The 26,471-nt window shown below is 51.4% G+C and overlaps 4 protein-coding genes across 21 annotated transcripts in view; 1 reads left to right on the top strand and 3 right to left on the bottom strand.

The window, feature by feature from the left end:
* Nucleotides 1-616, bottom strand: part of GIT2 (GIT ArfGAP 2) — a 25,333-nt gene extending 24,717 nt beyond the window's left edge. For 9 of the 16 annotated variants that reach the window (XM_040577509.1, XM_040577505.1, XM_040577500.1 and 6 more), the window contains exon 1: nucleotides 464-615. In XM_040577509.1, the coding sequence (XP_040433443.1) occupies nucleotides 464-515 (52 nt within the window). In that variant the 5' untranslated portion in view covers nucleotides 516-615. Of the gene's footprint in view, nucleotides 1-463 lie in introns of all 16 variants that reach the window. The other 7 variants (XM_040577511.1, XM_040577510.1, XM_040577502.1 and 4 more) reach the window with 1 other exon arrangement.
* On the top strand, nucleotides 82-14,651 carry ANKRD13A (ankyrin repeat domain 13A). Of its 3 annotated transcripts, none has more exons than XM_040577513.1 (15): nucleotides 82-103; nucleotides 3,117-3,249; nucleotides 3,383-3,507; nucleotides 3,979-4,024; nucleotides 4,714-4,857; nucleotides 5,258-5,453; nucleotides 6,451-6,517; nucleotides 7,926-8,007; nucleotides 8,752-8,810; nucleotides 9,375-9,511; nucleotides 9,922-10,079; nucleotides 10,564-10,674; nucleotides 11,394-11,545; nucleotides 11,796-11,860; nucleotides 12,674-14,651. In XM_040577513.1, the coding sequence occupies exons 3-15, from the start codon at nucleotides 3,418-3,420 to the stop codon at nucleotides 12,870-12,872; spliced, it is 1,506 nt and encodes a 501-aa protein (XP_040433447.1). In that variant the 5' UTR covers nucleotides 82-103; nucleotides 3,117-3,249; nucleotides 3,383-3,417; the 3' UTR covers nucleotides 12,873-14,651. The 3 variants fall into 3 exon arrangements, with proteins under 3 accessions (XP_040433447.1, XP_040433446.1, XP_040433448.1); XM_040577512.1 differs by lacking the exon at nucleotides 82-103 and adding an exon at nucleotides 1,209-1,368; XM_040577514.1 differs by lacking the exon at nucleotides 82-103 and adding an exon at nucleotides 2,369-2,387.
* A 1,283-nt stretch (nucleotides 14,652-15,934) lies between these two features.
* C17H12orf76 (chromosome 17 C12orf76 homolog) lies at nucleotides 15,935-17,586 on the bottom strand. The gene is made up of 2 exons (XM_040577516.1): nucleotides 17,369-17,586; nucleotides 15,935-17,237 (listed from the first exon to the last, which is right to left on the bottom strand). Exons 1-2 carry the CDS (start codon nucleotides 17,469-17,471, stop codon nucleotides 17,152-17,154), a joined length of 189 nt encoding a protein of 62 aa, XP_040433450.1. The 5' UTR covers nucleotides 17,472-17,586; the 3' UTR covers nucleotides 15,935-17,151.
* A 215-nt stretch (nucleotides 17,587-17,801) lies between these two features.
* On the bottom strand, nucleotides 17,802-26,041 carry LOC121079793 (sodium-dependent serotonin transporter-like). The gene is made up of 10 exons (XM_040577517.1): nucleotides 22,472-26,041; nucleotides 22,081-22,219; nucleotides 21,739-21,873; nucleotides 21,098-21,201; nucleotides 20,782-20,909; nucleotides 20,427-20,539; nucleotides 20,197-20,328; nucleotides 19,964-20,063; nucleotides 19,658-19,758; nucleotides 17,802-18,938 (listed from the first exon to the last, which is right to left on the bottom strand). Exons 1-10 carry the CDS (start codon nucleotides 22,906-22,908, stop codon nucleotides 18,225-18,227), a joined length of 2,103 nt encoding a protein of 700 aa, XP_040433451.1. The 5' UTR covers nucleotides 22,909-26,041; the 3' UTR covers nucleotides 17,802-18,224.
* Between the last annotated feature and the right edge of the window lie 430 nt (nucleotides 26,042-26,471).

Genomic DNA, 26,471 nt, shown 5'->3' on the forward strand with positions numbered 1-26,471 from the left:
CCGGCCGCGTCCCAGCCGCTGAGTGCCACCAACGCGCCCTGCAGCGCCTTAATCCATCGCGGGGTGCCCGTGAGCGGTTAGACGGGGAGAACCGGCACAGAAGGTAAATAACAACCAAGCGCAGAGATCTGGGAGGGAGGGACAACCGGTTTTATGAAAGATAAAAAAAGTAAAGGAGGCAGTTTGAGGAACAGCAATGCTTCGGGCGCCCGGAGCGGGAGCCGCAGGGCACCGGCAGGGCTCTGGAAGCCCGGCTGTCCCAGGCACGGACCCCCCCCTCCCCAGCCCTCAGCCCGCCCGCTGCCACCGACAGCCCCCGCGCAGCCCCGCGGCACCGCCGCCACCCCCCGGCCCCGCTCCCGGCCCGCTCCGTGCCCCTGCGGCGGGCTCGGGGCCGCCCCCGCTCCCCGGCCCGGCCCCTCCCCGGTACCCCCCGGCCCCTCAGGGCCGCCCCCCGGCGCACCCTGGGCGCTGCAGTCGGCGCACAGCTCGCTGCTCCGCAGCCGCTTCGCCATGGCGCCCCGCGGGGCCGCCGCTTCCTGCCGCGCTCACGGGGCCCCCGCAGCCGGGCCGGGCCGGGGCCGAGGCGCAACGCGCATGCGCCGGGCCGCGTCCTCCGCGCGGGGAGGGGGCGGAGCCGCCATGTTGGTTCCTGGCAGCCCGCACCCGCCTCACGCTGCCTGCCTTCCGCCGTCCCGCCGCGTTTCTACGGGGATGGTGATAAGGGGATGGCGGCAAGGGCAGGCGGGGCGCTGGAAGGAAAGGCGAGGAGGCTTCAGGAGCGGCGGACGCAGAGCGGGCCGGCGGGACGGCTGGCGGAACTGGGAGCTCGCAGAGAACCCTGCCCTCACCCAACATGGCGGCTGCCGGCATTGCCCGGGCTCAAGATGGCGGCCGGAGGCGTCAGTGCCCGCGGTTGCCCTCACCCGCAATGGCGCCGCAGGGCGGGCGCTCCCCCGCCACCCCACACCGCGGCGGGCGAGCGAAACCAACTCCTCCTTAAAGCGGGGGGGGGGAATCCGGTGCGCGCCGACATCCTCCCGCCGCCTGCCCGCCCCCTCCACCCGCAGCTCGATAGGGGCGGAGGTTCCAGGTTTTCAGCGACTTCCTCCTTCCGTGAGCGCTGAGGGGAGCCGAGGGGAGACCCCCCCCCCTCGTGCTCTGTGGTTCATCCCGGCCGCTTTCCCGGGAGGGAGGGGGGGCGGGGTTGGCGTGAGAGGACCGGGGCTGAGGTGACGGGGGAGGGACGGAGCGGGGGGGGGGGGGGGGGGCGGCACCGCCATGAGCTCCCCCGGCGGGGCCTTCCCCCTGCACGCCCTCGTGTGGGACAACGACCACCGGCGGCTGGACCAGGAGCTGCACGGCCAGGTACGGGGGGCCGGGGGCCGGTACCGGGAACCGTGAGGGGGCCGGGAGCTGTGGGGAGAGGCTACGCGGAGGCCCCGGTGTCCCCGGTGCCGGCCCCGTGAGGGAAACGGGCCGCAAACCCGCAGCACAGCTTCGAGCAGAAGCAGGGGGATCACGGCTGCCTTCCTCCTCCTCACCGTATGCCGCAGCCCTGACGGCACCCCGCGGTTTACTAACGCTTGCCCACAGCACGCTCCCCTGCCGGGTTTTGGGGAGAATCTTTGGAATGCGGGTGGTTTTTGTCTAATTTCTGTAGTCTGAGTCCTTAACAAGGTCTGTAACCTTCTAATCCTTACTCCTTAAAGTCCTTAACCTTATCGGCACGTTACTTCTGTTTATTTCAATAACATTTTGAGCTGGGGCCGTCTATAATCAAATAAGCACCGTTCTGCATCTCGTTCTCCTGAGGCGCCTGCCCCAGTGCAGTGCCACCACCTGAAACGCTGTGAGGAAACGAGCGACATGTTAAGATGGGATGTGTCTGTCTCTGACTTCCCTCATCTGCTTTTAAATGACTTTATTTCAAGTATTCCAAAGATAAGTTTCCTCCCGTTTCCTTGGGATAAGCTTCTCGCTGGCGGAGGGGTGCGTGAGGGGATCAGAAGGCACTTGCCAGCTGCACTTGGTATGGCAAACGATGGGTAAAATACCTGGTTACCGGTTAACAACAGCAAAAAAAAAAAAAAAAAACACCAAGAGGGCCTTTTTAGAGTCCTCTGCCTGTCAGTGCAGTAGGCATTTATCTGTAGGAAGGGGGGAAGCAAATTGATTGGTATTCGAGCACTGAAGTGAAAACAGAGCCCTTTAAAATGAAGCTTACCCAGCTGCGTGTGGTCTTTCGAACTGAATGCTGTCAGATAACCACGTTAACTTGCATAATAACTTTCCTTTCTTGTTCTGCTATTGACTTTCCCCTTTTCCTTTAGTTGTAGATGCTCTTCTGTTTCAAATCTCTAAGCTAATAGTGAAAAATATGTAAGGTATGAGTATGTTGTGCCTGCATGTTTTGGATATTTATGCCTGTGTATCTTTTTACTTTTGTTTTTTTAGTAACTCGTGCAATGTGCACTCGGGCTTCATTGTGCTGTGTGTGTCAGTCAAATGGACGCTTTGTAGCTTAACATTTGCTTCTCTGCTTTCAAAAAGCGCTACACAAAATCGGTGTTGTGTGGCCTGTTTTCTTGTTTGTTTTGTTTTGTTTTGTTTTTCTTCCTGTTCTGCTGTGTAACGTTAAATCCTCCACTCAAGCTGTTGACTGTCAGTGGTGCAGTGCACGCAGGGTGGAACACCCGTCTGTTCCTGAAAGAGACTGCTTCTGAAGGGAGACAGAAGGGGAAATAATTACAGAAAAGAAATGAGAAGCGTCAGTGAGAGCTCGGTCCTGTTCTGCAGGTCCCGTTTCCTGCCATGTCAGTGTATAGGCCCTGTTCTGCTTCTCTTTTTCTTTTGGGGGGGAAGTTAGATTGCAGCGTACTGAGGGCAGACGGGCAGTACGGCAGCGTTTGAAAACTGAGTTGACTGCGCATCACAAACTGATATGTGGGAATATTTAGGGATCATTGACTCTTCGAGTCATGTATTACTAGATTACTAGGCCTAGAGTCAATTATTACTGGCAAGTTTTATTTATGTGACCTCCTCAGTGTGCTGTGATTAACTGCGTTTGATAGAACAGCGTCAGCATTACTTATCTCTTGGATACTCAACAGGATGTTGATCAACGTGATCCACGAGGCCGGACCTTGTTGCACCTTGCTGTTTCCCTGGGTTACATAGAATCTGCCAAAGTTCTTCTTCAACACAAGGCAGATGTAACTAAAGAGAACGCACAGGGATGGACAGGTAAAGATACCTTTAAAACAGAAATTGTGTGTTTATGCTTTTCAGTTGCAGATGTTGTATTTTGGCTGCTTCTACGCTGTGTGTTTTGCTCAGAAAGCAAACTAAAACTAGCTTGTGCCTGGGTTTCTTTCAGTCTTACATGAAGCTGTCAGCACAGGAGATCCGGAGATGGTACATATGATTCTGCAGCATCGAGACTATCAGCAGACCTCTAGGACGCTTGGAGGAGTTCCTGAATTACTCCAAAAAATTAATGAGGTAGTTATGTAGTTTAAACCTCTTACTCCAGACCGTAACTCTGGTTCAAGTTGTTCGTTTAAGTACACTGAAATCAGGAACAGAGATTAGAGCCCCGCTGATCTGAAGGTGGGCAATTGTGTTCTTTGTTGTGTTCAGTGTGCATATTGCATAGACCCGTGGGAGGTGGAGACTTTTTCTTGACTCTCATTTTGAAGTCCATAGTCATGAAGTCCAGCATTGGAGGATGACTCTCGAAGGTGTTGCTGCTTCTACAGTAAAATAAAGCAAAATAGCTTGTTATAAACCAGCAGTAAGCTAATGTATTTTATGCCTGTTATCTTCAATTTAATTGTTCTAATGTTCATTTATGTCTGAAGTTCTGTTCTTTTTTAGTTTTCCTTTATCTAAAACATTCATGGGAAATGCTATTCTGAGCGTTAGATTAAAACTATCTTGTCGAAATATTCATAGGATATTTTCTTCTTCCAGACTCCTGACTTTTATGTGGAAATGAAATGGGAGTTTACTAGCTGGGGTAAGAGTCCTGGTCATTGTTCTCTCTTCTAAGCAGTAGACAAAAGGACCTGCTCATGTACAAGTGGCAAAAGATATGCAGAGATATATATATTTACTGGAATCTTCATTCCCTGCTCCCCAGAATACTTATCTTCAGTTCTCAAAGTAACCTCTTGTATTTCTGTTGCTCAATTGTTCTTTGTTTCTCTCTTTTTTTTTTTTATTGGAGGCTTTAACCATTGTCAGAATCGCTGAAGACTTTTTCCAGGATTTTGTTTGTGTATCTTTGGCTATCAATGACTAAGACAGTGATACATGTCTGATATGTAGATGCACAGACTACTTGGAAGTACTCGCTTTGCTTTAAAAGAAATGAATGCTAGGACTTAGAGCTGACTTCGTTTTCCAAACGGCTATTTATCAGGCTGCTAGGAGACTGGCTTTAACCCATTTCACATCTGTTAGTCTGAACCGACGCTTCATTCCTTTTCGTGTTAATCTTTAAATTGGAATTAATGGGTTTCGTCCCCAAGCTGGTAGTGACCCTGTCTAGCTTTGAGAACAATCTTGCTTGCTTCCTGTGGAATAATGCTCGCAGTACTGAGCAATTCATGCATCAGGGGTATGGTTTCTGCTTCAGTTCAAGCTTCTTGTGTGCTCCGTGTCTTAAATATTTTATATTTACGTGTTCCTTGTTTTCTTTCGTAGTTCCGCTGGTTTCTAGGGTTTGTCCAAGTGATGTCTGTCGCATCTGGAAAAGTGGTGCCAAGCTGCGAGTTGACATCACGTTGCTGGGATTTGAAAATATGAGCTGGGAGAGGGGAAGGCGTAGCTTAATTTTCAAGGGCGAAGGTAAATGTTTTAGCGTGTCTGCACTGTTGATCACCAAATACTGTGTGAACCACAATGAGAAACCCCAGTTTTCCTTAGAAAGACCCGTTGAGGCTGAGTACTGAATTTTAGGAAAGATTTGTACGTATGTTCCATTAGTGTCTTGAAGGTAGTGTTTTTGTGATTTAACATAATGGCTTGGTTTTATTTTTTATTTTTTTGAGTAAATTTGAGGTGAAAATTTGGTAATAGGGCTAAAATTTTACTTCAATTTCTTACTTGCTTTTCATCTGCCCCCAAATAAAATCAGTGAATTAGCAACTGCTGTGATTTGATATACAGTGTGCGCTCAGGTTTTTCATTGTGGATTTTTGTTGGTAAGGTGTTTTTTCTTTTAAAATGAGGTGTAATATTCCAACAGATACCGGAGGTTGGGCAGAACTAATTGAGATAAATCACGATGATAAGTTCGTTACAACAGAGCGCTTTGAGATTTCCCAACACATGAAGCGTTTGACACTGGGATCTATGACTCCGAAAAGAAAAGATGTGGAAAGACGCCTTACCTCTCCAATTATTAATACGTGCCTTGATACAAAAAATATTGCTTTTGAAAGGTAAGATACAAAGTTGCTCTCAACAAATAAACACTGCAAGACTATTGATGGTCATACCCGCAATAATGTTTTAAAGACAAAAATCTCAAACTCGTAAAGTATTTTATGGCTAGATCTGAAATTACTTTAAACTTCATGTACCGTTAAGTAAAAAACCTATGCTTTGTCAGCTGCTGTTGCTTGGCAAAATGTGCCAGTACTGAAACTAATGGGCAAGAACTTAAGGCTTGTAGCTAAATGAGTCAAATCTCACATTAATACTGTGAATTAAAATCTGCCTAGTGTGTCTTTCCATAGTACTTTGTACCACATTTATCTTCTTTGTTCACTACGCATGCTTATCCAGGTATCTGTCAGCTTTCTTCAAGCCGTCCTTTTTATGCAGCTCCTCTTGGAGTGTTCTGAGATGCAGTAAAACAACCCCGTGATCACACTGTCAACAAGTGTTGTCAAAGTGAGATGTATAATCGCAGCCTCTTTCTCCAGAGTACTTAGTACTCTCTCAGAGCTTCCCAGAATTAGTCCTCGTGATGTTCAGTGAGCCTTAGTAACTGCAGCATCTCCACATCCAGAAACAAAGATTTCCTAGACAGAAATATTCCTAGCCCTCTGTTCCCCAAATTGTCGTGTCAGATTACTTTTGAAATTAAGCTGTGCCTGTATGCATTAAAAGCTGCTGGGCCCAGGCTGCCAGGCAAAATGCTTCAGTTTTTAGGTTGTCTTCCTCCTCCGTGGCTCAGGCATCCACATCTGAATTTAAAGTCTGTGACTAAGCCTCAGAGCTTTGGCCATGTACTAAGAACAGAAGCAGTGCGACTTGCTCAGCTCTGTCGTGGTGTGTGCGCGCTTGAGGACAGATTGTCCTGTGTTTATGTCTGGGGCTAATAATTAAATGACTTATCAAATGTTGTTTGTTCGAAGCACTTTTAGTAAAATGGGCTGGGGATTGTGTAGAAATGCAACTGTGTAGACATCTGTAGCATTCACTTTTTGGCAGAACCACCACTGGATTCTGGGTATGGAGGACGGAAAAAGCAGAAGGCGTAAATGGTTACGAAGCAAAGGTAAAGCCTGTTGTACACAACTAAGAAGTCTTACAGCTAACTGCAGTATGATTGTTTTGCCTTTCTTTCCTGAGTATTTCAGGTCCTCAGTTTCCCATCAAGAGCTTTATTGTGTTGCCAGCAGAACTGGGCAGGAGCAAGGAACTTTAAGGGTCCCCCAGTTTGTGGGAAGGGTGGTGCCTGTGTGCAGGCACATCAGCAGGGGCTTTGGGGGAGAGGGAGGAGCAAAGCATTTCGGCAGCAGAGGGGCAAAAGATTCACCGTAACTGTTAGAACTCCCTTTCAAAAGCTAGAATTGAACTAGTTCTCATGTGTTGTCATTCTTTGTCTGTTCAATAGACAAGGAACCCACTGGCAAAGCGCCGTGAGCACTTTCTAATAACAGTATTGAAGGAAGTAACAGCTTCTTGGTGCCATGAGTTGTATCACGAATTCAAGTAGTAAGAGACTGATGGTAAACTAAAGACCCTGACCATGTTTATGGGCAATACGGTCACTTTGGTCTTTGTGACAGGTTCCCTCTCCAGACACACTTTTGTGAGATGTTTTTGAAGATGGCTTCACAGCCTTGCAGTTTTAAGAACTTAGGTATCACAAAATTTAACTTCCTCAAGTCTGCGTTTACTCCAGATTTTGGAATTTGTGCAATTAAAAATAACTTCTTAAATTTCATTTAACAGAAAAATAAATGCAGAATAGTTTTGTACACTTGTGCAAGGGGTTTTCTCACAAGGCTGTGGGACTATTTGGTGCAATGCTGGGGTTCACCAGTGCTCCTGCAGAATTAAACCATGGCTGAATTTCATTTGGAAGGTCTTGCGAGTGACCTCTGTTTAGAAACAGCATTATCTGGCTTTCCTCCCTTGTTCTCTCTTAAGATCCGTATCCAGGTGGGGAATCCTCTTCAGCAAGCTTGGAAGTGCCCATCAAGTTTTGAATTTGGGTGGGTTAGTTATCTACAAAAGCATATTTAAGATGTGTCAAGCTGCTTTCCAAGAATATGGCTGGAAGGCTGAATTCTGCTCCCATTGAAGCCAATGACCAAGCTCCTTTGCTCTTTTCTCTTGGCATAGGATGCTTGCGAGATTAATGCTGTCTGGAGATGCTAAGCTGTATTATTTGTGGGGTTTCATGTGTTATCAGCTTGCCCAGCAGGTGGCTGCGTAGTTTCAGCCTTAGCACTGGTCTATCAAGCAAATAGTATGTGGGATTTCCATTATGCCAAAGGGGTCAGAAAAATCGAAGTGCAGCACTCCCTGTTGATCACCAGTATGTTAGAGGTCTTTGTAAGGAGCAGCTCCACGTCACTTCATTCTGTCTTCCTTTAGGTTCGTGTTCATGGTGTTTCTAGAAAAACTTTGCTTTTTAACCTGTGGTGATTTTTGTCCTCATGCTTTTATTTTTAAAGGTGTACATTGCAAACAACGTGAATGTGGTCACAAAAATCAGGACAGAACATTTAACGGAAGAGGAAAAGAAAAGATATAAAGGTAGTTTTTCTATAGGATGACTGGAATTAAGTGCAACATCTTGGCTCTCTGATATCTTCTCTGCGTGACCGCAGAAGAAGTGGGCAGATAAAAAGTGAAATACTTTTCTTTCTGACCTTGCCTGCTTTAGTTTCACGTGCTGTTTGTCTGAGGTAGCTTGTTATTTGACTCCCAGCCTACAAATGACCAAATATTTATCCTAGTTGTATTTAGAGGAAAGAGCCCTTCAAAACTATTGGAAGTTTATTGAAAGCTTAAAAAAGCTGCACTTTCCCGTGCAATTTTGTGCTCTGGAATGTGTTCATGCCTTTACTTCGTTTTGGCCACGATTACAAGGTTCACGTGAGCTTTGGTTTCTTGGTCTTTTTCTTCATTTCTGATCCTGTGATTCTTTCTGGTACTTAAACTGGAGTAAGAATGAGTAGCTGGTAACCTTGTATGGAAACACTGCCCTTCACTGGCCTATGTTGCCAGGAGGGGAGGCACTGTGAGCAATGAAGCTATTTGTTCAAGACAGAAACCACTGAAAATCCTTGCCTCTGTTCTGTGTCCTGTATCCATCTTACTTCGTCACCTCTAGGTCCTGGGTTTGCCTGATAAAGCTTGCAGGGAACTTGGGCTCTCTCCTGACTGTCTTTGGCTTACTTCACTTTGGGTTAGAAGCCTTGCTTGTTAGCCTGGTGTGTACTTGAAGCCTACTGCTATTTAATAATAATAGAAAACTCCTCCTTCTGTTTTCTGAAGCTGACAGGAACCCTCTGGAATCGTTTCTGGGTACAGTGGAGCATGAGTATGGTGCTCAGGTGAGTGTCTTTGACCTTGTAACAGGGCACTATAGTGCTGAGATGTGTACCAATAAGAGTTGTGTGTGCAGGGAATCCCTCTTCCTGTTTCCTTAGTTCAGCAGCAGTTTTGATAATGAGGTTTGAATGTTCCCTGAAGAGTCTTTTGTTTGTTTGCCAAATGTTCCTGTATAAGTAGCTGGTACTTCCTTCTGAACACTCCCTTGAAAACGATGTAGGATCTGTTAGCGAAGTATGAGCTGGGGTTTGATGGGGTATTTAAAACGCCCCATCGAAGTTTAGTCTTTAGCGAAGGATTTGGAGTCAAGAAATGCTGAAGTTTGTATGTGCTTTGATTTCTAGCTTTAAAGTATTTGTGTAGGTTTTTCCTGTCTAAAATGATTTGAGATTTTTAACCTCAGTAGAAAACAGTTTAAATGTGTGTGCTTGTATTTCTGGCTAATGTCCCCGGTGACTAAAACAGAAAATGAGCTACTTCACAAGAGGTAACTTACAAGTTTCCTGTACTAGCCATTGCCTGTTAATTCTGTACTACTTTGGTCTTTTTTCTGTCTTTCCTTCCAGAGTACAGTCAAGACAACAGAGTATGCCGCAAGTAACAACCCTACTGCTATTACTCTGGAGGAATACTTGGACCCAAACTTTGATTTGAAAGGTAGAGATATAGGAAGACCGAAAGAAGTCACCATTCGAACACAGAAGTGAGAAGTGAAATTTTAACTTTTTCCAATTTCCTTTTTCCCAGTCATTTGATCTCTGGAAACTGTATTTTACAAGTATCCAGTACAGTTTTATCCCCGTTGCAAAATTAATCATAAGAGAGATCTTGAAGTATTCAGCCATGGTCTAATTCTTCTTCCATTAAGCAGAAGAAAGCATTCAGGCTAGCGCTGCAACTTTTAAAAAAAAAAAAAATCCATCCCTTACATATCGCAAGGTGTCAGTAAGCTCCTATGCCTTGCCTTTAGCCTGACCAGGAGTGTGGTTTGGTTTCTCCAAGCAGTAACTGTTCTTACTCTTTGTATGAAGGAGGTGAAAATGCTGTGTATTTTGCTTTTGCAGTTTCCAAAACTGTCAACTCAGGATGCTTTCACACAACTTACTCTTTCAGATTTAAAGCAACCTTATGGATGAGTGAAGAGTTTCCCTTGTCCCTTATGGAACAAGTCACTCCGATCATTGACCTGATGGCCAGAACTAGTGCTCATTTTGCCAGGCTTAAGGATTTCATCACTCTGGAATTTCCACCAGGATTCCCTGTCAAAATTGGTAATGTGTAGCAGTTTTTATTCTAGCATCTTCATTTCCATTCTTTCTGTGGGTTTTGCAATATATATTTACAAAAACAATTTTATCTTTTTCTAGTCATCTTGAATGTATCTAGAACCAAAAACATATATCCATGTTATCTTCTATGTCTGGGATCATTGAATCCAAATTATACCCAGTACAGAAGTATAATTTTAAAGATGGTATCATTCCAGTACAAATGAGCTGTTGCTAACCCTTTCCTCTTGGCTTGAATGTCTTTGATTTGGTATTTTTACAATAATCTGAGATACAGACGCAGAGTGAGAATGACTAAGGGCAACTTCTTGGTGAAGTGAATTGCACTTTGCTTTGTCATCATGTCATGCGGTTTGTGGAGTATATTCCATAAACCTGTAAGGGTTTGATGTGGCTGCAGGTGTGAAAGTGAATGTCAGAATTCTCTTTTTGATAGAAATCTTGTACTTTTTTTTTTTTTAAATAGAAATTCCCTTATTTCATGTGCTGAATGCCCGAATTACTTTTGAAAACGTCAATGGCTGCAGGACAGCTGAGAAAACATCACAGATGGCTGGAGGTGCACAGTGTGATTCAGGTAAGGAGTGGAAATGTGCGCTGATCACATCTTCTTACATTTCTGTCAGTGGAGTGCACAGAAGAGAGATGGTTTAACTGCAGAGAACCAAACACAGGTGAGAGGAAGCTGCGGTGTACAGCAGCTGATCCCAACTGCGTGATACTGATCGTATCATTCCACTCTGCCCCCTTCAAAACCTGCCTGACTAAACTGAGCTGTTGCAAGCTTTCCCAAGTTTTTTGAGGTCTAAATTCTGGTGCATTAGAGTGGTGCTGCCAGCATGAAAGCTATTGTTATGGGAAGTGGAATACAAACTTGTTGTGACAGCTCAGTCTTTGAGAAGAGCGTGGATTACACTTGAGTAGGGTGCTTGTGACTGCATGCATCAAGTGATGCTCTGTCCTAGGAGCTTTTACAGACCCATTCATTGGGAATAACCTCAGAGAAGTCAGAGCCACTGCAGTGTTTCTCTCTTGCAGTATTTATCTTTTGCACCCTTTTTCTTCCCGTATGGTTTTGTCAGAGTTCAGCCACCTTCGGTAAGAAAGGTCGTATCGTGTCTTAGTGTTGTGCTCGTTTGCCACTTAAGTCTTCCAAAGCGTCTGCGTATATGTAGCCAAGGCGTTTATCTGATTTTTTTTGGAGCTTAGCATGTATAAGCAACCATCAGATTTTTTTGACTAACAACTTTCAGAAACGTAGGTGCTGTGTTTCTAAACTATATTTGGCTTCTGTAGGTGCTAATTTCGAGGTTGACCAGTCAGTGTTTGAGATCCCCAAATCTTACCATGTCCAAGATGATGGTAGGAACATACACGTGCAGGATGAAGATAACGAGATCATGCAGTTTGCTATTCAGCAGAGTTTGTTGGAATCCAGTGGAAATAAAGTAAGTATGCTGTAAGCTGCTCAGTGCGGATTTGACAGGTTTCACAATGCAGCAATAGCTGCATCTCTGAACTAAACCAATGTGTGGAAAACGTTGTGTAGGACGGATTTTTCCAAGAACCTCAGAGGAGTCAAAAATACAGAAATGCATTTCAATGAAGAAATAAGAGTGGTGTAAAGCTTTCCTTTCAGTGATTTCCACTACAAATCTGTTAACTCCTGTGGAATTGTCCCTCTTTTTCCATTTCTAGGAAGTGGGGATGCATTCCAATGGAGCAGTTGCATATCCACAGGACTTCAATATACAGTATCAGAGGTAACTAATTGTTTTTTTCACATCAAAAATGCTGTGGTGGAGCAAAAATACTTCTAACAGTAGTATGAGGCAATTCTGCACTTCTAATTTTTTTTCCCCTGGAGACAGGTAACAGATGTTCAGAATTCAAGGTCTCTTTTCCTGTGCTGCTTCTAATTTTTACTTTTTCAAGACGCGAGAACTCTGAACTGGGCTTCCCTAGTTTATATTCCGTGTCCCTTTAGCTCAGCTCCAGGACTGGCCTGCACACACAACTGATTCTTCACCCAGCAAGTAAACACATCCCTTCTGCTCTGCTCTTAAAACTGAAACTGGTCTCTCTGGCTCAAATGTTTGTATATTAAATACTGCCTCTTCAAGGTGGCTCTTCTTATTTTCAAAATCATTATGTAATCTTTTAAAACTTGGTAACCTATATTTAGTGGACCCTTGGGAGTTTGCTACAGTATCCGTGGGGTCTTCCCGCAGCTAAGTGTGAAGAAATCTTTGTGCGGTGAAGAACTGCAACCTCCTGGCTCTTTTGTGTATGGAAATTGTTACCTTTAGACTGTGAGGGAATACTTTTAGAAGCCTGTTGAAAACTGTTAGTATGTATGAAAGATTCTGAGGAACCTTCAAAGAGCAGGTTTTACATCGGGAACTCAGTGTCTGTTAGAACAACTGCTCTCTTATCCTGAGAGCTGCTTTCTGCCCTTTAAGAGAGCAATTTGGGTTTGCAGTTTGAATACAGTTGCTCGGAGGATCATTGCAGGAGGAAACATGAAATAAGCTCTCTCTCCCTCTTGCTACTTGAAGTTCTTTTTCTTTCCTCAGGGCACTGCAGGAGAGCTATCTAACAAGCACAGGTAATCCATGCTGCAGCACCCCTAGTGAACCAAACAGTTTTGAAAAAGACTTGCAGCTTGCCATGGAGCTGTCTGTCCGAGAGCAGGAAGAACGGGAGAAGCAACGCCGTGAAGAGGAAGATGCAGAGCTTCAGCAAGTTTTACGGCTTTCTCTCGTGGAAAAGTAACTCCTTAGTGATCTCCTGAAATAAGGATGACCAAATTTGTGTAAAACTGAAAGCTTTCAGAGCTCTCAGTCTGAAGACCACTCCTCGATTGCTTAAGTAAAGATTTCACCTGCCTTCTTAGTTATCATCATCATCAGCTACAACAGCTGTTCTTTATTATTATTCTTATTTTTGAGGGAGTTTCAGAACATGGCCATCTGCATTTGGCTGCCCAACGGTGCAGCCTTAGCTATGAAGTAAGTTTTTACCTACGCATATTTATTGAAGAGCAGGTGGAAACTTTGCTTAGCATCAGGATTTAAGATTGCAGTAAAGTTTGAAAACCTGATTTATGGGGAGTTCAAGAGGGAAACTTCATTACTTACCAAAGAAATACTCATCTGCTTGGTCACTTCTGAATAATTCAAAGCCATTGTCTCTTCCTTCCACTTGTTATGTGGAGGAGTATCTATATGCATTTTCACACACGTACACCTACAGTAGCTTCTCATGCTGACGGTATACCATGCTGACAGATATTTTCTGTTAGTTTTGTTTATATGTGATTTTTTTCTTCTCTAGTTACCGAGATTTTTATCATGTGCTCCTGCTTAAGAGGAATAATTTTATACTTGAACAGCTAATCCAAGCTCAAGATTAAACCAGTGCTTTCTGAAATAGGACAAAACAAGTAGCCAGTAAAATTTTAGATCCTAAAATGGGACCATCTGCCTAGTAAAGTAGCAGTTTCTGCAGTGATTCAAAACCAGCTAGTTCCCATAGTCAGAGGGCAGCAAGAAAATAAGTGATAGATCCAGGTGCTTCTTGAGATCACTCCGTGTGTGTGCATGCGCATGCGTGCGTGCCTGTATATGGGTGCTAACTTCAAATAGGAGAAACTTCAGGTGAAATTTTAATGTATACTTATTGGAAGATGAGTTTTAATTTTGTCATCTGAAAGGGAAATGTGTGTTGCTTTTTAAAATCCAAATGCTTATCCTTCATGTGAATACATATATTTTTTTATGAGTCTTTTTATTGATTTTAGAACAAGCCAATATGACTCCGCTCATTGAAATGGTATTTTAACAATTCCAAAATACATTTTAACCAGCTTTCCTCAGGTCTTTACACGTAGGGTATATTCGTAGCTATTTTATCTGCACTTCTGTCAGTGTTTACAGTACTTACGCTGTGACTCTCGAGTGCATTCCACAAGTACACAATGTCTGTACGTCCACAGGAAAGCCTTATAGTAGTTACATGTGAGCAATACTCCTCAGTTCTGGCTGGCAGAAGGGTGAAAAACCTATGGTACATATGGTCTGATCTTTCTACCCAATCCTGCACTTACTCCTTGAGCAAAACAGGGCAGTTCTGTGTGACCAACGATTAACTAGTTTAAAATCACTCTAAAATAGACTTGATCTTAACTAGGGAGATGGTTGGTAACTTAGAACTCCATTTTAAACCAATAATCCATTGTTTTATGTAGCGGGCAATTAAAATTCAGTGTACACTAGAACTGGTATATCTGCACCATATTTGTTTAATGATACAGCTTGCAACCATAAATAGCTTACTTGGTGTCTGCAGGAATGCTGAATGCGACTGTCTTGCACAGGGGCAGTGGTCTGTGTTGGAACCGCGTCTTTCTTTACAAAGAGGATTACTGTGACTTTCTCAATTGCAAAAGAGGGAAAAAGCCTTGCATTGAGCTCTTGACAAAGTCACGAGGTAGAAGGTGAAATTGTTTGTTTTCCTTCAGCGGAAATAAAGAGTGCTGTTGCCTTTGTAAGAGCATCTGTCTGATGTTGCTTTTTTTTCTATGAAGCATTTCGAAGGTTACAAGGAAAAATAATATTTCAAGCTGATTTCCTTTGTTCTGTATGTCGTAAACTGAAGACCGAGCTGTTTCAGTTCAGGTTTTGTTACATTCCTTCTTCTCTGGCTGGCACTTAAAAATAATAAAAGTTCTGTGACATTTCCATCTTGCCTTCTAAAATAGAAGGTTCCTCTTTCTTAGTATAGGTGCTGTTTTTCTTAACCCCTGCCTCGCATCTTACAGCATGGGTAAAAATCACCCCTGAGCCTCTGTGCAGTATCTTTACGTTACTTTCTTCCAGGGCATACAATATTACACTACACACGCTAGTATTTTTTTCTACCATGGTAGCTAGACCCTGTTTTAACAATTATCCTTATCTGCCTTTTTATTATATTTATGTACTTTAGAGATGACACTATCAAAAATAGTTTTGATTTAGCTTAAAACAGACACACAGTCCCTGGAATGTTTCTGATGTTTTCAGCCAGCCTTTGAGCCTCCCTATTCTCAAAACAGGGATCAATAAAATATTTTAAGTAAATGAAAGGCAGTGTGGTTCACAATTGCTACTCACAAAAAAGTACATACAGGAACTAGAGACAGGAAAAGATCAGCAGAGGATTACATAGCATATTTAATAATAATGTTGAGACTGCCACACAACAACCCCCTCTGCCAACTTCCTTTTTCCAAGGACACTCGGACTTTTTAGGAAAGCAGAAACTTGGTTACAAATAGCTGTAGTTTTGTTCTGAACCTATAACGAGCTTTTACATACCATCGTTTAAAGGTCTTTAAACTGATACTTTCCACAGTGTCTGTGCTGTTTGTCTGGAAGTAAAACATTTTTGTGCTTTTGGACTGTCGTTTCAAGTAGTGAGGTTGTTTTACACTAATTCATGATGCGCTTAATTTGGCGATCCTTCTAACAGCTTTGGCTGGGTTTTGATTCAAGATAATATCTTTGTAGCTGCAGTAGATGTTGCTAACAGGTAAGGTTCAGTTAGCTGCACTACGGCTGCAGGACTAGCTTTCACTTTCAATTCACTTTATCAGTTCCTCACCACCGAGCATCCACAAGACAGGGGCTTCACACAGCTCCTACAATCACACTGCTGTTCCCTTACAGTTCTTACCCCTCTATTAAATGCAAGTTCAGCAGAGGGAAGGAAGGGGGATTGCCTCAGCCTTTCATCCAGCTACAGCAGGGTTAATAACAAGCAGGACATCTGTGAATAAATAAAGGAGTCCTGGATTGTTTACTTAGCTTTTTATTTGTACAGAGAGACATAGCAGGGAGCGAAGAATGAATGCAAACAGGAACACTGCTCTAGGGAACGCGGAGCTGTAGCTACGAGCTACACCATTCTCCACCCGTGAACAGCACATGACTATAGGCAAAGCTCTACAACAACTGAAGGACTGAGGGGAAAAACAACAGTGATATAGGATTCTGCAACCATGAAAGCAAAAGGTCAGAAAGAAATATTACAGTTAGCTTGCTCCCTCACTCGTGTTTCACTTGGATTAGAAACGAGATCTGTCCTAGGCTGGCCTCATTTAGTAACGTAACAGCAGCAGCAAAGAAAATCCCCGGTTCCAAGAGGAGCCAGTGTCCTTTGAGACTAACAGCAGAAAACATCAGATGCAGCACAAGGTTTTAGAGAGTTGGTCAACACATTTGCTCTGGAAGTAAAGTTTTAAAATACTGAAATAAATTACTAGCCCAAACCCCCTATGTTAAATATCAAAGTAATACTTCATAAGCAAAATCCAGTTACTACTCACAGCAGTGCAAAACAAAATAGCAGCATCCATATGCAAGTGTGATTTCAGTGTAAACACTTGAATTTGTTGCCAGAAATGCATAGAACGGATCCGTGCAGCCTAAGCACGAAGCGCTTCCAGAGAGCTGGAGCCCAGCAGCCTCGTGCTCCGGCTCCGCTTGCTGCGGACACCAGGGGCTCCCCGACCGCCAGCCAACACCCACCCAGGAGTGCATCTCCCACGGGGGGCGAGGGCTGGGGAGCCACGGGTTCACCCAGGCTGCTGCAGAGCTGCTGGTGGCTAGGACAGGCCTGGTGCGATCATCCAGGCCAGCCTCTGCTCGCGTCTCAGTGCTGCTGCCCGGAGGTGAGCGCGCTCCTGACCCACGCAGCCACCGGCGCTCGCTGGGCTTTGGTCCTCGAGCCTTCTGGAAGGCGGCACCGAGGCGCTTCCAGTGCGGCCTTCGAGCAAGGAGCCGAGTTCACACCGGACAAAAAAAAACCTGATGCAGTGTGAGCTGATGGCCGGGCGGCGATGCCAAGCGGTGCCCTCCTGGGCAGCGATCGCAGCGGGCACGGGGCTCCCATCCCTCGCCGGACACCATCTGGAGACGCGGGCGCTCCACCACCGGTTCCACTGGTTGTGCTGAAGCCAAGGGCGTGAATCCCGGAGCCGGGTGGGGCCGCGCACACGACGCCGGGGCCGCTACCGCCTGCGGACGGGCTTGTAGACGCAGACGGCCACGAGGACGATGGTGAGCAGCAGCGCGCTGAGGATGCTGCCCAGCAGCACTGCGAGGGAGGCGACAGGTTACGCTCCGAGCCCCCCGCCCCGCTCGCTCCGATTTTCCCTTTTATCGCCTCATTTCCTCTCCGCCCTTTAATTCGGTTCTGTCTTTGCCACCCTCCCGCCCGCTCCTTACCCAGGTTCTGCTTCTGCAGCACGGCGTACGGCCGGCTGCGCTCCGCCGGGGCCAGGGCCGCCAGCACAGCCAGCGCCCAGCCCCGCAGCGCCGACAGCGGCATCCTGAGACCCCCGCCCGGCCCGGCCCAGCCCGGTTCGGCACGGACCCGAACGGAACGGAACGGAACGGAACGGCCCCGCCTTTGTGCGCCCGCCCGGCCCGGCCCGGCTCCGCCTCTTCCTGCCGGGGGGGGACCGGAGCGGGGCGGGGTAGGGCCGTGCCCCAGCCCCGTGACCCGCCCCCCCCCCCCCGGTCCTGTGCCCCCCTCCCAGTTCTGTGCCCCCCAGGTCCCGTTCCCCCGTTTGTCCCCTGCCCCATGCGGCCCAGCCCCGTGTGCTCTGGTCCTGTGCCCCCCGGTCCCGTGCTCCCCCAGCCCCGTTTGTCCCCAGCCCCCTGTGCCCCCCCCCCCCCACCCTTGTGCCCCCATCTCTTGGCTGCACGCCGCCGGGGGTCGCAGTCCCTGGGGGCGCCTTCTCCCTGCCCGGGCCGGACACGGGCCCCAGAAGCCTCCAAAGGGAGCCCAGAGCAGTGGGGGTCAAGACCCAGGGGCTGGTGGCCAGGGCAGAGCCAGGCGGCACCACCGGTACCGCTCCTGTTAAACCACGACGTGTGGTGGGGTCCTTGGGGTGCTGCAGGGAGCCAGGGGTCCCAGCGAGGGGTCTGACCAAGGGGTCCAAGCAAGGGGTCTGACCGAGGGGTCTGACCAGGAGCGGGTGCGTGGTCAGCCATGACCAGCGATGTGCTACAGGGAGCCGTGGTTCACCCCCAAAATGGAGGTTGGGGAAGGAATGGACCCCACAGACCCCAAAACCACTCAGCTTCGCTCACAGCCGGGGCTTTCTTTTCTCTTTGGAAGGGGACAGACACATCGGGCAACAGCGGAGCGCCCGCCACGCCGCGCTGGCTCCGGAGGCTCCCTGGCACCACGATGCTCGCAGGTGACACAGCAAGGACAGGCACGGGGCCGGTTTGCTGTGAGGACGGCGATGGCAGCTTCTCTTCTGTCTGCCCGATCGCTTTGTTGCATGGAACTGAAGCCGAAGAGCAGCCTCTGCGCCCCCTGGTTGTGCCGCCGGGCTACGGGACCGGTGACATGCGCACCGCCTCGGCCTGGGCGTCTCGTGCTGTCTTCTCCGGCCGAACGCAGATGGCGAGGCGCTGCAGGGTGGAAGAGGGCAGAGAGAAAAGGGTTTCCTTCCCGCAGCAGGACCTCCTGCCCTGCGCAGCGGGAGCTGGTGCTCTCTATTTGTGCCTGCCACCTGCCCCCATGGCCCCAGGCTGGGGTGTCCCACAAATGGGTGGAGGGATGACACCTGGGGACAGTGTCTTGGCTCCAGGGCCACGCTGATGTAGCTCTGACCTGCTTGAGAGACCCCGGCGTCCAGACCAGCTTGTACACCATGTAGACGGGGATGCAGACGAAGGAGGATGCCCCTACGAGGTGCCCCACCGAGGTGCTCCACACCGGGTACTGGTAGCTGAAGAGCACCAGGGGAGGCTGCTCCAGCAGGGAGCTGGCGACGATGAACTGCAACAGCCGAAGAGAGCCCGTTTGGGAGCGATGCCTGGGGCTGGAGCAGGGCTGGAGCAGGGCTGGACGTCCCACAGCACCCAAGCAGCCCTGGCAGCTCCCCAACCCCAGCACAAGCACTGGGGCTGAGCGCCCTCCGTCCAACAAACCCTGCTGGGACAGCACCCATCAGGGGCTGCGCGTCCCCGTGCTGAAATGGAGCCATTTGCTGTCTGCTCCGACTGCAATAGTTTTCTCTTAATAACCTAGGCAAAGCACTTAGAGCCGTAATTAATCCCTGCAAAGCCTCTCCTCCTGCAGATCTGGCGAGATCAGACCCCTCTGTGCCTCGCTGGCGGCAGCCTTTGAAGCGCGGGGGCTGGCATTTCAAAGGGGACCGATCCAGCCGGGTGCTGCGGTGCTGTCAGCGTGGCCGTGCCCAGGTGGGACGCTGCGGACCGGGCTGGTAGTGGTTGCCTTTTTCAAACGGGGCTGCATTTAGTGCCCGTGTGAGCACCCCAGCTGCTGGCTCAGAGCTTTGCCCAGGAGCACAGCAGCAGAAGGGGCTGGAAAATGTACCTTTAGCTCATTTTTTTTTAGCTGAACCCACTGCGGGCAGCCTGATGTCTCACCCGTGGTGCCATGGCTGGAGCAGCAGCTCGGGGAGAACATCTCCCTCGCTGGGCACCCGAGGGGAGGTGGCAGCTCAGCATTGCGCTCAGGCCGCGGGTACTCACCGCCAGCAAGGCCGGGCTGATGGCGGCCCAGCACACCTTCCAGAACAGCCCCGGGGCGAAGCCCAGCATGGCTTTCACGTCGTGGGAGAACCTCTGGATGCCTGCCGGAGGACGGAGCCATCTCTGCGTGAGGCGGCTGCAGCGAGGGGGCCCAGAGCCCGGCACGGTGCTCAGCCCCATCACAGCCTCGCCAGGAGCCGCACGCCTGCCCCCAAGCCCCCTGGCATCCACTCGCGTGTGTAAGGTGAAGCACCCGTGCGGTGCCTGCGGGTTTCCAGGTGCTTTGTAGCAGAGGCAGGCTCTCACCATAAAACCAGGACACGGCTATCGTTTCCAGCAGCACCACCGCCAGGATCGAGCAGCCCGCGCCGAACTCCTCCAGCAGCTTCACCACGTAGGCGCCGCCCTACGCAGCAACACCGGGGGTGGCGGCTCGCCCGAAATGGGCAGCGGTGGGCACGTCCCCGCGCTCGGTTACAGGGACAAATCTGGCTGAGCGAAAAGCAAACGGCCCCCAGCCTGCCCCGAGCCGTACTCACGTAGGTGAGGGTGCTCAGGGAGCCCAGGAAGCAGACTGTGATGAGGCCGAGGACAAAGAGCTCCCTGCGCTTGGCCAGGACCTGGGGGTACTCGTCCATCACGGCCGTGATCACTGCCTCCAGGCCCCCAAACTGCCCAGGAAACGCTGGGGTGAGACGGGGGAACGAGACACAGCAAATCTGCTCCCCCTGTCCCCCCTGGTGCTGCCGCGCATCGTGGAGGCGCCTACCGTGCTGTCCAGCCCCAGCGTTATCATCATCAGGAAGAAGATGATGGCGAAGAAGGTGGAGCCCACCATGTTGGCGATGGCTTCGGGGTAGGTGATGAAAAGCAGGCTGGGACCTAGGAGGGGAGGCGGGTTTGCTTTGCCTTTCCCCCGGCTGCTCTGGCACAGCCGTGGGTGCCGGTAGCGGTGGGAACGGACGTGGGGGGGATGCTCCAAAGCACCTCGCTGCCCTCCACGCCCAGCCCCAGTACCCCAGCACCCCCCAGGTGCTCAGGGACCCCCAGCCCCGGCGGGCACATGGAGCCCTGGGCACTGTAGGGCAGAGCAGGACAGGGCACTGGAGCTGGAGGAGGCAAACCTTTGTCTCTGGCTACGTCCTCCACCTCCACGTCCCTCATCTCGGCCATGTAGCCCAGCACGGTGAAGATGACGAAGCCTGAGAGGAAGCTGGTGAGGCAGTTCACCGCGCTGGTGACGAGCGCGTCCCTGGAAGGCAGAAAGCAGGGAGACGTCCTGTGGCAGGACCCTCCTGCAGCGCCGCCGGGCCCGTGTCCCAGCCACGCACACCCAAACTGTTGGTGAAACGGGCAGAAATGCTCCGGCGGGGCCCGGGGCTCTGCTGGGCCGTGCTGGCGAGCCCCATGCCCGTGCCTCATCCCGCAGCGGGTGCTCACCGGTAGCAGTTGTTGTGGAAGTGGTTGTAACTGGCCAGAGCCAGAAGGACACCGAATCCTGGGCCCAAGGAGAAGAAAATCTGCGCAGCAGCATCGACCCAGACCTGGCAGGAGAAACGACAGGAGGGCTGGAGGCCAGGCAGGGGTCCCACGGCCCCACGGCACACCCACCCCACAGCGCAGGGACGTGTCCATGCTGCCAAGCCTCTCTTGTGCCCGTGGCTCCTTCCCCTGCCCCGTCCCCTGGGGTGCCCAGGTCGGAGGCAGCAAGGTTTCCCCTGGGCCCCATGCAGCAGCAGGATGAGGCAATGGCACCGGTGGTTCCCCAGCCCCCAAGGGGGGATGAAGCCAGGGGAGCCCCCAAGCTCCTGTGCCCAGTCCAGGCAGCTTCAGCGCCGACAGCACAGCCCTGATTATCTTTAATGAGAATTTTCAAGCGCTGCCTGGTAATTACCCACAGGAAGCCTATTGTCGAGCCGGGGCGAGAACACGGGCACGAACAAACGGCGGGGGCAATGAGATGGGTGATTCAATCAGAGATTAACATTTCCAGGAGCCTGTCCAGGGCACCTCACCCCTGTGAGAGCAGCGGGCAGGAGGTGGGGGGGGGGTCTGCGTGCATCGCGTCCCCCCGCACTCACCGCCGTGCTCAGGAGCTTGCCCCAGTCTGGGCGCAGGTAGAAGAGCACCCCTCTCCAGGCGCCGGGCAGGGTGGCCCCGCGGACCAGCAGGACGAGGAGGACGAGGTAGGGCAGCGTGGCCGTCACCCACACCACCTGCAGCAGAGGCGGCCGTCAGCCCACCAGCGCCCGCACCGCTTGCACCGGGCACTGCCCCGAAGGCCATGCCCCGAATTTAGGCAGCCGGGTGAGCTGCCGGGCAAGCGCTGTGCTCCATCCCTGCTGCGTGGCCCCACCACGGAGGGGATGCTGCTGGCCCCAGTGAGCCCAGGGCTGGGCAGCGCCGGCGCGGAGCCCTCTCACCTTGCCGGAGGTTTTCACCCCTTTCCACAGGCTGAAGTAGACGATGGTGAAGATGAGGAAGAGGCAGAGGAGCAGCTGCCAGCGGATCCCCCCCACATCGTACAGACCGCCGGACTTCTGGATCTCCAGGACCTTCCTCCTGTGACCAGGCAGGGTCTCAGGCGCCGCTGGCTCTGCGCGTGGGCGCGCTGGCAGCGGGCTGGCAGCCCCACAGCCCCCTCTGCCCCGGAGCAGGGGTCGTGAGCACCCCAAGAGCATCCCCACGCGATGGCCACTGGTGGTTGCACACCTGGTCCTGGGCACCCTGCTCCAGGACCCCACGCAGCAGAGCCGAGTGCCTCCACGGGGATGTGCCCCAGCTCAAACCCATTATCTGGGCGTGGGCACTTACGTATAAAACTCCTCGGCGGGGGACCTGGAGAAGTTGGTCCAAGTCACGTTGCTCCTTCCGAAGTAGTTGGTGCAGTTGGGGGTGTTCCAGGGGTTGTCGCAGCTCGCCCAGGGCAGGGTGCCCGAGAAGGACGAGTAGAAGTAGTAGAGAGCCCAGGCGATGATGGTGTTGTAGTAGAAGGAGACGTAGAGGCCAATGATGCAGATGGCAAAGCCGATGCCTGGAGAGAGAAGGGGACAGGCTCCCGCTGCCTGGGCTGGCCGAGCAGCTCCCTGTGCCCAGGGCAGACCCGGGCTGGCCCCACACTTTCTGCGTGACCACCTCTCACCTTTGAAGATGGGGCAGATGCGCTTCCAGATGGGGATGGCGCCCGTCCTGTGGAACTGCCCCAGGGCCAGCTCCATGTAGAAGAGGGGCACCCCTCCGAAAACAGCCATCAGCGTGTAGGGGATGAGGAAGGCGCCTGCGGGGCGAGGAGCAGAGCGGGGTGACCACCACGGCCCCGTGCCAGCCGGCGAGTGTGCGCGGGGACACGTCACGGGGGATCCTGGATGTGTGGTTCGGACACGTGCCTCTCGGAGGCTCTGCAAACCCCTCGGGATGCCCCACAGAGAGCGGCTCGTGGGTGGGAGCGGGGACGCTCAGGTCGCCCCGTGGTGCTGCGGGCAGCATGAGCCAGCAGGGTGCAAGGGATGGGGCACCACGCACCTCTCGGGTCTCAAAGAGTTTTGGAGAAATCCTGCTGAATATGCATTGTCACCCTGAGATACGAGTAATTAATGCTGTGATCTGCATTATTCATACCAACGCCATCTATACCGGGGCTGCGCTTGCACCCAGTGGACTTTTAGGCGCTGGAGCTGAGCTCGTCAGGAGAGCCCAGCCGGGATTAGTTAATTTAACCCCCACGGCTGCTCTCTCCATATGCTGGGGGGACACGGGGCTGTGGTACCTCCGCAGCTGGAGCCCCGACCTCCAGGAGCGCCGGCCTCCCCTGGGCGTGCTGCTTGATCCTCACCTTGCTGCGTGCTTAGGGAAGGCATCTCGCCAGCCACATCATCGACAAGTGGCTGAAGTTTGCCCCCAGCCCCAGAGGAGCAAATCCCAAATAACTGTGCTTCCACGGGGGCGCCTGCCATCCACGCTGTAGCCTTGAGTGTGGTACTAATTATCTCCTCCTAGTTTTCCCAGGCGCCAGAGGATGCTACCCGAGTGCCGACTTTGGCAACGAAATCCACTGTGCTTTGGCAAATAGCACAAAATTTTCATTCCTCATTTATAATTTCTATGCAAGGGGAAATTATTGTCATTCCAGTCTGCTTAAAGCAGACTTATCGTATTTCCAGTCTGTTTAAACCAATTTGTTTAGTTGTCACTTAATGTTTTTCCTGCATGGAGCTTTTGCACCTAAACTTTCCGGGCTGTGTGCTTGCAAACGCAGGGCTCACCCCAGGGTCCGGCACAGCTCGGGCCGGGGATGTCAGCAGGATTATTTTAAAACGCCAGCCACCGGAAGGGTTGCTTGCACCAGATCACACGATCGGATCAGCAAGTGCATGAACCTCCCACCCCAAATTTACAGCTTCACCAGTTTGGACCAGGTCGCTTTGCTCTCACTGCCCCTGGTGCTGCGAAGTGCCCGGTGCCTGCGGCCGTCCCGCAGCAGGGAGCCGACACCGCTGATCCCACCGGGAAGGGCACGAATGACACCGGGAGAGGGGTGAATGGAAGAGGGCTTTTAAGGGAAAAAGACACAGAGCAGGAAGGAGACAGATGCGAGGAGAAGTTGGGTCGGTCTCTGAGCTGCCCTCTCCAAAGAGGAGCAGCTAGAGACCAACAAAGACAAGAAACAGCGAGTTTTCAGCATCCAAAAGAGGACAGACAGATTTCTTTTCCCCCAAAAGCAGATGTAAGCAGCCCTAGCAGCATCCTTACCCCCTCCGTTCTGGTAGCAGATGTAAGGGAACCGCCACACGTTGCCCAGATCGACGGCAAATCCAACGACCGAGAGGAGGAAATCCATTTTTTTGCTCCACTTGTCCCGGGGGTGCACGGGGGGCGCGGGGCTGGCCCCAGGACCCCCGTCCTGCCCGGGGGGGCTGGCAGGCGCCGGACAGGGCTGCTCCCCCATGCTGCCGCCCCGGCGAGCCCTGCAGGACTCGGGCTGAGCAACTTGGGGAAGGCAAGGATTTTTCCGTGGCTGATGACAGATCCGAGGAGGGGAGGGTCAGGCTGCCTGCGCGTCCCCACCTCCAGCTGGAAACCCACGGCACCGAGAGCGCCGGGAGAGAAACCTGTCCTTTGATCAGAGGCAGGAGGGCTGGAGGGAGCGCATCCCCCTGTGGGGCTGCGGTGTGGGGACCGACCCCACCGCACCCATCCCCATCCCCTCTGCTCCCAAGCTCTGCACCCAGGGGAGTGCACTTGGCCGTGTGGCAGATTCAGCGACACGGTGTCGGTGTTTGCACACAGACGTGGTGTTAAGCCGGACGTGGTGGCTTGGTTCCGTGCCCTTTCCTCCCGATGACTAGTTATTTCTTTGTCCTCGGTGTATTCTGTGATTATTGCGGCTCTGCGAACGGTGACACCGGCCCGCACAGGGATGCAGTTCGTGCTCACAGGGGCAGGTGCGGGGCACGAGTTCCCGCAGGCCAGAGGTGTCTCTGTGCTGCTGGGGTCAGCGCGGGGCGCTCAGAGCCGCCGCTTCCAGCCGTCCCCATCGCTCCGGGGATGTGCCACGTCTTCGTGTGGCACCGGGGTGCGAGCGGCCGCAATCAAACCACCTGAAAGTGAAATAACTTCTGCAGCTCAGGTACTATCAGGGAGGGGACGGCGGGGTACCAAAAGCTGTCGCTTTCTTCTGGTTTACAGCTAAATAGCAAATTTTATCACAACTGGAACTCGTCCGTGTGCGCTTACAGCCCGGCACCCTGCCCTGGCCGCAGCGTGGGGCCGGTGCACAGGGAGCCCTTACACGGCGCTCTGGGTGCTGCCAGGGCCCCCGCGCTCCAGCACCGGCTTTTCCAGGCACCCCTCATCTGTAATTAAAAGAAACTACAAAAGAGATCAAAACGGGAAACGTGGCTCCTAGGGGCACGGTAGCGGGTTGCTGTGACGACGTGACGCCAGCCGCCCGCCGCAGGAGACCTCTGGACACTGTTAATGCTGCGGGCGCATGCACGGGGACCCGCTAGAAATGTCCAGTGTAAAAAAAAAACTTTTTTCTTTTGTTTTCTTTTGTTTTCTTTTGTTTTCTTTTGTTTTGACAAGTCTGGCCCTGGCTGCTCTGGCTGTCGGACCGGAGCAGCTCGGGGTGCTCATCCCGGTGCTCCCGGAGGCTTTTCCTTGGCAGGTTCGATGGCCAGGCTGCGGTGGCACAGCTCTGCCAGGCCACACCACCCCTCAGCTCGCCTGAGCATGAGGGAAGGGGAGGTTTTCTCTCCTAGCCAGCCACCCCCTTGCCCCCCGGAGGACAGCTGAGCCGTGGTGCCCCCTGTAGTGGGTTATTGATCCGCCGCTGCTGCCAGGGGTTTGGCTGGAGATGGCAGGCTGGTCCCCCACGCTGGTGGGATGGAGCGGAGGTTTTGGGGAGGTTTCGGGGTGCTGAGCCTCCCCTCCAGGAGCCCACGGGCACGTGGCGCTGCGAGGCTCTGTCGGAGGCTCCCGTGTCTGAGGCTCAGCACGCAGGTGAGGGTCAGTTAATCCCCTGGGGGCTTATACAGGATTTGTGTCACTCCTCGCCTTTGGCAAAGCTGCGAATTTCAACAGCAGTCCTTATAATGCGGGTGTGGAAATTAAATCCATCAGAAATTAAAGCCAGGACTGTGCATTACTGGCAGGGTACTGCAGGTGGCTGGCAGAGCAGCTTTTGTGCCTTCCCTAGGGATGAAGGTGAGAAATCCCCTTTGCTGTCTGAGCAGTGGGCTGGGGAAGCACGGTTTAATCCCACTGGGTTGAGGGCAATCTTCAGGGCATAAGTGACAGCAGAGAGACAGCTGCT

The sequence above is a fragment of the Cygnus olor genome, chromosome 17, assembly GCF_009769625.2.
Source record: "Cygnus olor isolate bCygOlo1 chromosome 17, bCygOlo1.pri.v2, whole genome shotgun sequence".
NCBI lineage: Eukaryota > Metazoa > Chordata > Aves > Anseriformes > Anatidae > Cygnus > Cygnus olor.

Coding starts and splice junctions, on each gene's coding strand:
- ANKRD13A (XM_040577512.1), top strand. CDS start 1,282: ATGAGCTCCCCCGGCGGGGCCTTCCCCCTGCACGCCCTCGTGTGGGAC. Junction 3,508..3,978: donor TACTCCAAAAAATTAATGAG/GTAGTTATGTAG, acceptor TTCTTCTTCCAG/ACTCCTGACTTTTATGTGGA. Junction 6,518..7,925: donor TAAATGGTTACGAAGCAAAG/GTAAAGCCTGTT, acceptor TTATTTTTAAAG/GTGTACATTGCAAACAACGT.
- C17H12orf76 (XM_040577516.1), bottom strand. CDS start 17,471: ATGCCGCTGTCGGCGCTGCGGGGCTGGGCGCTGGCTGTGCTGGCGGCC. Junction 17,238..17,368: donor GCTGCAGAAGCAGAACCTGG/GTAAGGAGCGGG, acceptor CCTCCCTCGCAG/TGCTGCTGGGCAGCATCCTC.
- LOC121079793 (XM_040577517.1), bottom strand. CDS start 22,908: ATGGCTGTTTTCGGAGGGGTGCCCCTCTTCTACATGGAGCTGGCCCTG. Junction 20,910..21,097: donor TTCCACAACAACTGCTACCG/GTGAGCACCCGC, acceptor TCTGCCTTCCAG/GGACGCGCTCGTCACCAGCG. Junction 20,329..20,426: donor CGCTGGGGCTGGACAGCACG/GTAGGCGCCTCC, acceptor TTTCCTGGGCAG/TTTGGGGGCCTGGAGGCAGT.